The sequence below is a fragment of the Poecilia mexicana genome, unplaced genomic scaffold (genome assembly GCF_051168715.1).
Source record: "Poecilia mexicana isolate PSO_F unplaced genomic scaffold, ASM5116871v1 scaffold_16, whole genome shotgun sequence".
In the NCBI taxonomy this organism is placed as follows: domain Eukaryota; kingdom Metazoa; phylum Chordata; class Actinopteri; order Cyprinodontiformes; family Poeciliidae; genus Poecilia; species Poecilia mexicana.
In genome coordinates this window covers 1,600,564-1,612,963 of record NW_028263385.1, presented here as the reverse complement: position 1 = coordinate 1,612,963, position 12,400 = coordinate 1,600,564, and the positions used below count along the sequence as shown (strand labels likewise).

At 39.8% G+C, this 12,400-nt stretch overlaps 1 protein-coding gene across 1 annotated transcript; it reads right to left on the bottom strand.

Annotated features, from left to right (window-relative positions):
- Nucleotides 1-4,492: 4,492 nt before the first annotated feature.
- On the bottom strand, nucleotides 4,493-10,503 carry apom (apolipoprotein M). Its single transcript, XM_014991411.2, has 7 exons — nucleotides 10,325-10,503; nucleotides 9,924-10,063; nucleotides 7,728-7,798; nucleotides 6,392-6,526; nucleotides 5,060-5,158; nucleotides 4,954-4,981; nucleotides 4,493-4,878 (listed from the first exon to the last, which is right to left on the bottom strand). The coding sequence occupies exons 1-6, from the start codon at nucleotides 10,436-10,438 to the stop codon at nucleotides 4,968-4,970; spliced, it is 573 nt and encodes a 190-aa protein (XP_014846897.1). The 5' UTR covers nucleotides 10,439-10,503; the 3' UTR covers nucleotides 4,493-4,878; nucleotides 4,954-4,967.
- Nucleotides 10,504-12,400: the final 1,897 nt, after the last annotated feature.

Genomic DNA, 12,400 nt, shown 5'->3' with positions numbered 1-12,400 from the left:
AACTCCATGGAGTTTATCTCTATTTGTCCAGTTTCCACATTTGATGCAGTAATTTCTGCAAAATCAGTTTGTTCCAAAAGAAATGCTGCTTGAAACTAGAAGCTGTGCTGAGTGGTTGAAGAGGAGAAGTGTTATTCACAAATTTAAGTGTGAATCTGAACACGAGGACGAGACTGATTGGGACAAAAAGCAGAAGTGAGAGCAGTATGTCTGTTTCCATTTTGTTTTGCAGTTTTTGGTTTCGTGCTCCATGGGGCCCCCCCTCTGCTCCCCCCAGCAACCTGAAAAGGTTTCTCTGGACCTGAAAATGTCACTAACTTTCTCCTGCTTTATCACATGCTCACTCGTACAAACAGACACACACCTACACCTGCAACACGAGAAAACAAGCCGGCCTGGATGTGGGCTGCAGGGTGCTGTCCCCACTCAAAACAGGGGAGGGACTCTGCACCGCTGCTTCCTGTGCATCCTGCAATAGTAAAGACGGCGATGAGTCTGCAGGTAGTTCCCAACCGGTGTTGTTTGAAAGTCAGAGAGTGTGAAGATTCACCCACAGATTGCACTATGTTCCAGTATGAGGCCCCGTTTTAACGGAGCCACAGTTCAAACCAGCAGAATGAGGACATACTCACTTCCACCGCTGCCAGGCTGCTCTGCTCACACTTCTCTGTTTGACGCTGCATCCGTCAGTGTAAAGCAGACATAATTAGGATATTTTTACATCCATATATTTAAAGTTTCTCCAGCAAACAATCAAAACAAACAGGCCAGATGGTGGAGATCTGGGGGATTAAGTTTAAACTGTGCTGCAGTTTTCTAACACATGGATGAGCAACTTTAACTAGTCCAACTAAATAAAACTAGTTTAGAGCCACAAACAGTTAATAAAGAGGAAATAAAGTTTAAAAAAGTTTTCATTTTTGATAAATATTTACTATAGAAAATGTGTTGCAATTTTTAAAGAACCTCAGTTTTATTTATATTTCTAGATTTTAAAGCAAATGAAAACATGAAAACCTTTGCAAAAAGAGGATGGATACATTTTCCATAGGATGTTGATTTAACTATTTTAACTAAAACGTCTAGTTTACGGCCTAATGACAAGAAAAACAGACCCAAAGAATATAACTGCTACTTTTAGAGTTATTCGATTGTAGATGTTCAAGGCAATTATTTCATGAAAAAAATGGAAAAACTATGAAAACCTGCACTTATTAATAAATATATACAGAAACTTTATTTTGTTAGTTATTGTTTTTACCAAACGTTTGAAATAGCCACTTGTTGCAGATCCCAGTTTTAAGAGTTTTCAGACAAAATGAAGATTAAGATAAGACTTGAGTTTAGTCCAGTCGGATGAAAGTCGTCTGGATTAAAACTGGTGTAAATCTGAATGACCTGGACTGAATAAAGTAAAACGTACTCGACTGTTTCTACTGGATCTTTCTGCAGGTGCCTGGATCTCGACTCCAATCCGAGTTCGATGTTTTGACACTTTTCTGTCAAAACAGGAACGCGTCAAATATTATAATCCTGTTGGAAAGTAAATGCCTCAAAATGGTGGCAGAAAACCAGCTAAACATCTGATTCTGATCATTTTGGTGCCGCCAATCCATTATGGAGAGCAAACTTCCACAAACACAAGGACAATTTAGAGAGACAAGCAAAGCCAACAGAGATGTTTCTTAACTATGGGAGGAAGCAGGAAAACCAGACATGCACCGAAAAAACATCCAGACTCAAGTCAGAGTCCAGAACCAGAACCAGAACCAGAACCAGAACCAGAACCAGAACCACCACTGGGCTGCAGTTTCTCGTGTCTTATTTAAGTTTAATAAAACTTACATTTTATTTTTAAGTAAGATTAAAAATCAAGTATTGGAAAAAAGTATAATAAGAACAAAGTACAAAATTATAAAAACAGGACAAACTACCAAATTTAGACTGAATTAATAAATATTTCTTTTTTCACCACAAAGCTGTTAAGCCCAACAGAGACGACATCAGCTGGTTTCTGTGATTTCACCTGAACTGTGACTCCAACTCAGCACAGCTGGTCTGCAAACAGGAAGTCACTCTGTAACATAAACTATTGTTTGTGTCTGTCACAGACAATAGTTTCTGTTTCTGGGCTGAAGCAGCTGCAGGTGAACAGAGACACTCCTGCTCTGTAACCGATTTACTTCCTTTTCTGATGGTGATTTAACATCTTTCTGCTGCAGGTAAAAGGAAAGTTACCAGCAAAACTTGACAAAACTACATTTAAAATAAAATAATAGTAGAAGTTAGCTGGAGTTGAGCTAGCCAGATGTTTGCAGTGTGTAAGTGTTTGCATTTAATAACTGTGTTGTAATAACTGCAGAGCTTTGAAGTCTGCAGTTTTTTGGACTTTAGGGTATTTAACAGGTTTTATATTTGAGCTTAAATCTTTCTTTTAAATTTGATAAAAAGCTTTACCCAAAATAAACTTTAGAAAATGTTTTGCTGTTGGTAAATGAACCTTATTAATTGGATTTAGACGGAGTTAATGTAAAAGAAACTCTGCCTGTTTAAAATGAAAAGCATTTTGGTTCCAGTAATCTGGTCTGTGTTGATTTAGAATTAATAACTGATAACTTTTAATTATTCATGACGAATTGGAGTGTACTGGTGCATCTCTCTGCTGAACTGGACTGATCAGAAAGTGAATATAATGTTTTGAATCAGATTCAGATTTAATTCTGAACTAAATCTTGAATGTTCATTTGAATGATCCTCACTTCCATTTTTTTTTGTTTACTTTCACAAACACAACAAAACTTTGTTTACATATCATGTTTGCTGAAATACTTTTACCAGTGAAACATTTAGCTAACTGGTTTTCCTTGCTGATTCTGGTTCCAGTGGTTTCCTCTGGACCTCTGAGATCCAGGATCACGATAGACAGGAAATAATTTGGTATTTTTATTTTACTTTTATTCAACCTGGAAAGTCCCAAGCCGTGTTTTTCACAGGAGTCCTGAAGCAAACAAAGTGCTGATTGGACTAGACCGATGCAGATTGCCAGAACTCTTTATTTTCTTTAATGCCTGATTTACTTGAACTGGCGCTGGCGGCTAGTTTTGTTTTATTTTGTTGAGTAATTTGTAATCATTTATAATAATTTGCTCTTTGTGGAGCATTAATTCCCCTCGTCTCTGATTGTCCAGGTCAGGTATTTTCTGTTAATCAGTTCTTCTTCTTCTCTTGTGTTTTTTCCCTTCAGCGTTGCCACGGTGACTCAAGACGGTTCTCTTCCTGTTAACTAGTTGCTTCAGTTATGTTGCAGTTGCAGCTAATCTGGTTTAATCTGACCTCCTTTAGTTGATTTTTGTCTTCTTGTTTTAGCTTCAGAGTGAATGGACTCACCTTGTGTCTTCATGCTTTAGCATCCAAGTTCAGTAAAACATTTTATGTAGACTTATATGTAAATTTCTGTCTGAGTTCAAATAAACTGATGGATTAAATGAATCTGACCAGAATAAATAGAGATTGTAATAAACTGAAATGTGCAGGGACGTGTTTTACTGGTTAGAAATGTTTGTTTGTCTTGCTCTCCTTTGTGATTTCTGTGTTTATTCTCCTCTTCCTCATTCTCCTCCTCAGCTGTTCCACATTCCCCTCATTAACTCATCTGCATTCAGACTCATTCTCCACCCGGACCTTTACTAGCTTTCTGGTTTTTATTACTTTTGCTCTCCTTTCCTCTGACTGTGCTGCATGTCCTCTGCTCCACCTGAATTTTCTGTAGGTATTCTGTTTTATTTTTTATTAATCTCCACCCTGATCCTTCCAAACTTTCTGCTGAAACATACATAAAAACAATATATCTGTAAATCTGCTAGTTCATCTAAATTCAATAAATGATCATAACTGACAGACCAAACCACAGATTGAAGCTCTTATCTTTCCTAGTTGAACAAAGTTTTGTTTTACCGATATTAAAATCTCCCATCAGCAACCAGGAAGCTTCAGGGGAATAAATGTGGTTGAAATGTAATTATGGGATTTCAGTTCAAATCTGATTCCAATCTATTCATAAAGGATTGTGATATAGTTAGTTATAAATTAAGAAGAGTGATGAAGCATCAATGGAGCTGGATTGAACTGGACTGCTTATAATCTGCAATAATGCAGCTGGATATGAGATGATGTGAGCATTAGCTTCATGTTTTCAGGATAAATAATATCAAAGCTTCAACATTTATTTTACTTGATTTAAGCAATAATTTTTTGACCCAATTGAAACGTCTGTCTCCACTGAATTCAGCTTAATGTACAACAGATTAAACTCAAACCTACCAGAACCACAAACGAAACCTCAGAATGATTCACTCATGCAGCTTGGCACCTTCAAAGACCTCCTGCCTACAAAAACAAACCTCTGAAACTGAAAACCTCTTGGAACAGAAATGTTTTACTTTTTCATACTAACTGTCTTATCAGAGTTCAGTGAATCCATTTCAAGTTGATCTCAAGATCAAAGCTTTGTTTATTCAGAGAAATGTGAAGGAAATGTTCATCTGACGATGAGAGTCACAGCGTCTCATTAATGCCGCTCCGATAAAATCAAAAGAACAAAGTAAAACATTAATATGAGAACACAAACTACTCCTCCCTGTGCAGGTGATCAGATATTTCTGGCTGCTGGGATTTCCTGGGTTTTTATTGATGGTGGGGTCTGTCGGGTCTTCCCGCCTCAGCAGCTGCAGCTCTGAAAATGAAACCTATGGATGGGTTTGACTTTGCCTTGTTTAACAAAATCATAGCTGCTTTCTGAGGCCTTCTGGTTCACTTTAGTGTTGCACAGGAGAGACAAAATGATCCCAGTTACAAAGACCCAAGATCTCCCAAAGCTTCCTGTAAGAAATGAGATAAATGCTGTGATTTCACTGAGCGGGAAGCGACTCAGCAGCTGGTCGAAGCCGTGCCTACCTGGACTCTCACGTCTAGATGCAAAACTCTGGAAGAACATGAAACTGTCAGAATACATGTTAACATTAAAAAACAAAACATAAAATGTGTATTGCTGATGAAAAACCTTTCTCATGAAGTAGTGTGACGTTCGCTGTCAGGCCATTGCAAGCAGAGTCCCTGAGAAACATCGTCAACATCTCCGAGTCGACATCCTTCTGCCGACCTTTAGGTCAAACCGCGGAAAAAAAGAAAATCCAAGTAACTTACTAGGGATGCAAGTTATTGATTACTGACATAATCTAAACTTGATTGATCTTGATCATCGACTGATACTTAATTTAATGAATGATTAGTTCAATTAGTTGGACGTTTTCTTGAAAACCTGAGTTTTCTCTGGCCTCTTTGGGGTAAAAATTTTCATAATATGATGGATTAAAATATATATATAAATTATAAAAATAAAAATTATAGCAAAATCTATACTTATTTCATATATATATACATACATACATATATATATATATATATATATATATATATATACCAAGATGGTAATGGCGAACCAACCGGACATTGTGGTGGTGGATAAAGAGCAGAGGAAAGCTGTTGTGGTGGATGTAGCAATACCAAGTGACCACAACATCAGGAAAAAGGAGAAACTGGAGAAATACCAGGGCCTCAGAGAGGAACTGGAGAAGGCCTGGAAGGTGAAGACCACAGTGGTGCCTGTGGTCATCGGGGCCCTCGGGGCAGTCACCCCCAAACTGGAGCAGTGGCTCAAACAGATCCCAGGAACAACATCAGACATCTCAGTCCAGAAATGTGCAGTTCTAGGCACAGCCAAGATACTGGAGGAGAACCTGAAGCTCCCAGGCCTCTGGTAGAGGACCCGAGCTCAGAGGATGAAAGAGAGAGACCACCCGCGGAGGGTGAGAAGGGATTTTTTTTTTTTTATATATATACATACATATATATATATATATATATATGTATATATACTGTGAAACATGAGGAGTTTGTTGAGTATTTATGTATCAAAACAGAACCAGATAAAATGCATTTTTCATCCGACTCCAGACCGTTTCTCTCTCCTGTTCTGGTATGGCCCCACCATCTTTGTTTATCTATCTACTGACTCGGTTAAAGATGACCAGCGGCGCCCTCTTCTGTTTGGTGCCCAAACTACAACACTACAGGAAGGTCTAAGCGAACATTATTGGTTAATCATTGGAATTAATTTTCATCTAATAAACAATTAATCACAAGTTGATGAATTGCATCCCTACGGCTAACTAAATTATTTATAACACAAACCTCAATGGAAATAATCTGACCAGCAGAATATAAATATAACAGATGTAAAAATGAAAAAGAAATGTGAAGTGTTTGCAGTTTTAGAGGTTATTGTTTGATGAAAGGCTGAATGTGACTTGATGTCGGGTGAGTTGCTCCCTACTGTATAACAGGAATCTGTTGAGAGAATCCTCCGAGTCGGTCTCTTTCAGAGGCGGCTCTAGTTCCTGGAAAACGATGCAGTCGCGGCAGTTGGCCCACATGCCGCTCCAGAGCAGATTACGGCGCTGTGGCCTCCCTGGATCAGAACCGACACACACCAGTAAAACACAGATAAGGCTCAGAGGCGGATCCACTCTAGTCCAGATGTAAAGCAAACATTTCTGCTTCACTTATCACGCAGTCAAGCTGAATATACAAAGGGTTTCTTGTTTTTTAATAAGTAATGGAGGAAATCATGAAGTTCAGACAAATATAATTTTTGTTGTGTCAATTTAATGATTTTTCTCATTAATAATTTATAGTGGTGAGAAAGATTTTAGTTTGTTCCTTAAAGTGAACAGAAAACATTATTGTGATTTACCATTTTTTAAATAAAATTCTGTCAGTTGTTCACCAGATATGTTTAAAAAGAAAAATATTTAAAAAATGAGCCACATTTTCTCTGCTGAGAAAATAATTCAAAATAATGACGTACAGTAAACCAGACAAGGTGCACAGATTGTTTCAGGCAGCTCAGGTTTTTACAGTCTCTTCATTAATCACTGTCAGAATCTGTGGAAATCCTGGAAATATTTTGAATTACTGAGTGGAAATGGTGCATTGTCTGTTCTTGTATATCACTTTATCAAGTCCAGAGGACTCTATCCAATCATATTCCTCCTCCCTGTCTTCACTGCAGGAAACTTTTCTGCTGCTGTACAACCATTCAACTACTGTTAAAGTCTTATTCTGCAGAAAAAACATTTTAAAAAGGTTCAAAGTGGTGTTATTAGACCTTCCCTGTAAATAAACGAGATCTTTAGCGAATCTGAAGCAGCTGACAGCACATGCAATAGAAGGCAGTTTATGCTACTATCTAAGTTTATTATGTGGAGGAAACAGAGTTCCTAAATATTATGATTAGAGTGAAGAAAGATGAGTTTGAATGATAATAAAAAAAATTAAAAAACAGTTAACCCAAAACAGTACCCTGGGGAACTCCATGTGATGAGAAAGTGGTTCTAATGTTTGGTGCAATGTGGCAAGCTGGACACATTCCTACGAATATCACATTTCTACAGGCTTGAAAACCAAAACCAGTGCTGGGATTTCCCCAGCAGCTCACAATATAGTTCTAGAGAATCACATCCTTGATGTCAGGTGTTTCCTTCTTTATTTTTCCCCTTTTCTCGATTCGTACACAGACATAAACACACCACCACCCGTTTTAACCACCAAATCCTGATCCGTTTCCCCTCTCTGTGTCAACACCAGTAGACAGTGAAAGCTGCACTGACCTTCCAGCACCAGGTCATCCCTCCCCGGCTGCACATGATACGTCCAGTTCTGCTTTATGCAATCGTCTCCCCTGCAAAAACCAAAAATAAAACCAAAACTGACCTATTGAGAGATACAAGAGAGAAGCAATAGTTTCATTTTTCAACAAAATCGTTTTTACTTTTTCTACTGTCAGATTCTCTTTTCTAATTTTTATTTACAAACTAAGCTGGTTTATTTGCCTTGAATAACTTTGGTTTCAATGAAACTGTGACGCAAATTCACAGGCACAAAAGCTTTAGTTCCCTTTTTAAACTTCTGAACAGCAAGGCGTCCTCTGTTGCTGATTTTTATAGACGCAGTTACCAACACATTTTAAATACAAAAGGCTAATCAACCGTCACTAAAAAGCAGCTTGACAAACATTGGAGCTTATCTTGGTATTTTAAACCAACATCTCGTATGTTTGGGTTCAACGTCCAAAGACAGACTGTAAGCAAAAACTGGAAGTTCAACGGCTCTTTACAGGGTTTGAGTTCAACCGTCTGGCAGAAGATCATAAATGTCAGGAATCATAAATGCTGGATTACACAGTTAAATGGCCGATCAATAAAGAAATCCAGTGCATATATGAGCTGATTCCCATTAAGCACCTTTTACTATCCAGTTATTAATGGGTTAATCCAGAAATTGATCAGCTGAACACAGTAATTGATTAGCGCCAATCAGAAAGCTCTGAGCATTTGACATGTTGAAGTTAGAAGGATTTTTTAGCTGCAGATGCATCCTGTGCTACAAATGACCAGGCATTGACTAAATGAATACAGTTATTGCATTTTAGACAATAAAATGTTTATTTTCCTATTTGAAAAAGGAACTGAATGTTTGCATATGATTGAATGAAACATCTGCAGATGGAACCATTTTTTTAACCTGATTACTCATCAGAATAATTGATTCTGAAAATATTCACTAACTGCAGGCATAGTCATGTACAGTGAACTGTTAGAGATATATTAAAATCCAAGTATTGGTACACAGAGTGGGGGTCAGGGGTCAGGGGTCAGAGGTCAGAGGTCTGAGCATTCTGCAGAGTTAGTAGTTGCAGAACTTCATATGTCCTTCAGATTGGGTCAAGAACGGTGCAGAGAGAGATTCTAAAAATGGGTTTCTGTAGCTGAGGCGCTGTATACGAGCTGCCAGTTACGTCAACATGAGCAATGCGGAGCGTCGAGTGCAGAAGTGAAAAGCAGTTTGGCCTCCAGCTATGCTAACATGACCTCTCACTAATGCACAAAACAACAGCCATGAACAGGACAGTCTGGAGCGGAAGAAACGGACTGGGCTGACCTCCACCTGACAGAACTCCTATGGGACAAATTAGAATGGTGAGTCTCATCCAACATCAGTGTCTGACCTCAGAAATGTGATCAAAACCTCCCAACAACTCTCCTAAGCCTTGTGGAAATCCTTCCAGAAGAACTGGAGCTGCTGCAGCGGAAAAGGACGAGCTGGGATCAAATCAGTGTGTTTGAATCACAAACAGGTCATCACATGTGTGTGTGTGTGTGTGTGTGTGTGTGTGTGTGTGTGTGTGTGTGTGTGTGTGTGTGTGTGTGCGTGTGTGTGTGTGTGTGTGTGTGTGTGCGTGTGTGTGTGTGTGTGTAGGTGTGTGTGTGTGTGTGTGTGTGTGTGTGTGTGTGTGTGTGTGTGTGTGTGTGTGTGTGTGTGTGCGTGTGTGTGTGTGTGTGTAGGTGTGTGTGTGTGTGTGTGTGTGTGTGTGTGTGTGTGTGTGCATGTGTGTGTGCATTTGTTTGTAATAACTTGTGGGGACGATTTTCTTGACATATACTACGTTGTGGGGACCAATTGCTCCTTGTGGGGACCGGAGCCTGGTCCCCACAAGGAGAAACCCTGTTATGGGGTCAGAGGTCAGATTTAGGGCTAAGGTATGAATTGAGTTTTGGTTGGTTAGGGTTAGGAAAAGGATAAAGGTAAGGCATAGGCTGTAGAAATGAATGGAAGTCAATGGAAAGTCCCCACAAAGATAGCCAGATATGTGTGCGTGCGTGTGTGTGTGTGTGTGTGTGTGTGTGCATGTGTGTGCGTGTGTGTGCGTGTGTGTGTGTGTGTGTGTGTGTGTGTGCATGTGTGTGCGTGTGTGTGCGTGTGTGTGCGTGTGTGTGTGTGTGTAGCGAGGCAGTTTGACTTCTCACATCCGCATGTTTCCAGTCATGACCAGAGTGGTGTTGGACCTGTCCTCTAAGGTGAAGACGATGTTGTCAAACATCTTGAACCTGATGATGTCTGAGTCCCGGGTACTGACGGCCGCCTTGAAGAACCATGTCCCCGCAAACTGAAGCACACACACAGGGAGAGAGACGGTGTGGCGTGGAGGAGGGGAGCGGCAAATACGAGAAGAAGATTATCAAAGATAGAAGCCCACAACTTGCAGCAAAGACCACTTGTGGAAAGAACAGAGGAGGAGGTGGAAAGTTTCCTTTTGAGACAACGCATCTCAGTAAAAGCACCAGTAAACCACATGAGGGATGGTTAACCGTCCTTCGAGGGTCCATTTACTGTTTTACTGACAGAAAACAAACATTTTGAGTCTCACCTGGTGCAGGTCGAGCGAGTTCACAGCCAGCTGTTCTCGATTCTTACAGGGAGCAAAAATCTGCTGAATAAAAGCATGAAAATACAAAAAATATAGCCAAATGTCTTTGAACATGACTGCAAATTAAATCAGTATGTACAAATGTCTGTGAACTCCAAGGACATGTCTGACTTTATGCAATGTTGCTAAATTAAACAGAGTGGGTGTGGGTGAATTATTAGCTACTGTTCTGCAGCGGTGCTGCCGCTAACAACAATCATCTGGGGCTGATCATGAGGTTTCAGCATCCTTTGATACAAACCAATGTGGTTTTTAGATGAAATCGTTCATAGTATAAAGTGAATCAAACTTTCATTTTTTTTCAAAGAGATGAACATTTGAAAACCCACTTTAAAAACACAAACTTCTTGGGTGAATCAGCTCCATGTGGGAGGATGTGGTAATGTCAAAATCTCATCAAAAAGAAGCAGATAATTACAGAACGTTTTGCTTCAACCTCAGCTTCCGCATCAGAGGCAGTTTAAAGGAAAACAGTCAGAACCAGAATGTCAACAGAATTATTAACTGTGCACTTCAGGGAGCAGGGGGCATTTTTAGAAAGAACGGTTCACAACTAACTAATTAAATAACTAACTAACTCACCAACTAACTACCTAAATAAACATTTTTAAAAGCAGTTTTTTGGGGGGACAGGATTACAGTTATTAGTTTTCTCTAATTTCCCCCTTAATTTACTTAAAGCATTCTAAAAGAAATTAAAATATTTAAAAAATAATAAACAAAAGATTTAAATAAATTATTTTTAGAAATCAGAGCAATAGACACATAATCTACATATAATGTATTTAATTCATAAATATAAAATAAAAAGTAAATAAATGAAATAACTTTTGGAAAAAAGGATCAGAGCGGTTTTTATTTTCCATGTTCTTTTCTTATCATAGCCACAAAAAAAGAAAATGAAATATATCTCATGGATCAGAATTACTAAGGAGTGTTTAATTTTGATTTATTTACTTTTAAATAAATATTTATTTTTAAATAAGTAAATCCTGAAACCATCTTGGACTAGATGTGTGAACGTAAATGAGCTTGTAAATGATGAGTGGCATCTGGAGGTTACTGGAGCTTCTGTCGAGTTGGTGAGTGAACGTCAGCAGAGACAGGAGCTGTGAACGGCTCAGCAGCAGCCTGGAACGGCTCAGCAGCAGCCTGGAACGGCTCAGCAGCAGCCTGGAACGGCTCAGCAGCAGCCTGGAGCTGTAAACGGCTCAGCAGCAGCCTGGAGCTGTAAACGGCTCAGCAGCAGCCTGGAGCTGTAAGCGGCTCAGCAGCAGCCTGGAACGGCTCAGCAGCAGCCTGGAACGGCTCAGCAGCAGCCTGGAGCTGTAAACGGCTCAGCAGCAGCCTGGAACGGCTCAGCAGCAGCCTGGAGCTGTAAACGGCTCAGCAGCAGCCTGGAGCTGTAAACGGCTCAGCAGCAGCCTGGAACGGCTCAGCAGCAGCCTGGAACGGCTCAGCAGCAGCCTGGAACGGCTCAGCAGCAGCCTGGAACGGCTCAGCAGCAGCCTGGAGCTGTAAACGGCTCAGCAGCAGCCTGGAACGGCTCAGCAGCAGCCTGGAGCTGCACTGGGACACCTGGAGGTTTGCATGAAATCGGCCAGATCGTCCACTCTGGCATGTCATCCTTTTAGCAAACCTTCTGGGTGCTTCACTGCTTTGGGTCAGCATTGTGTAATTACCTTGTAATTACACAATGCTCTCTGAAAAGATCACTTTAACATACTGCATGGATAAACAAACCAGCATGTAGCTGCATGCTCCCTCAGCAGCAGAGCATGAAGCTGAAGGAGCAGCCATTTTCCCAGCCAGGGTGAGGATTGGATGTGTTATGTGGTTCTGGTGGCCTTTTGGTTTTTTGGTCAGTTTGGCTTATTTCCTCTTAGACGTAGACTAACCATTTATTCCTCTTCAGTTGAAAAAAAGAGTAAATTCTACATTTTTCTGCTTTTTGTTCTTCAGCTTGGAAGTATTTCTTGTTTTACCACTTAAAGTTTCACTGACAATGGCAGAAAA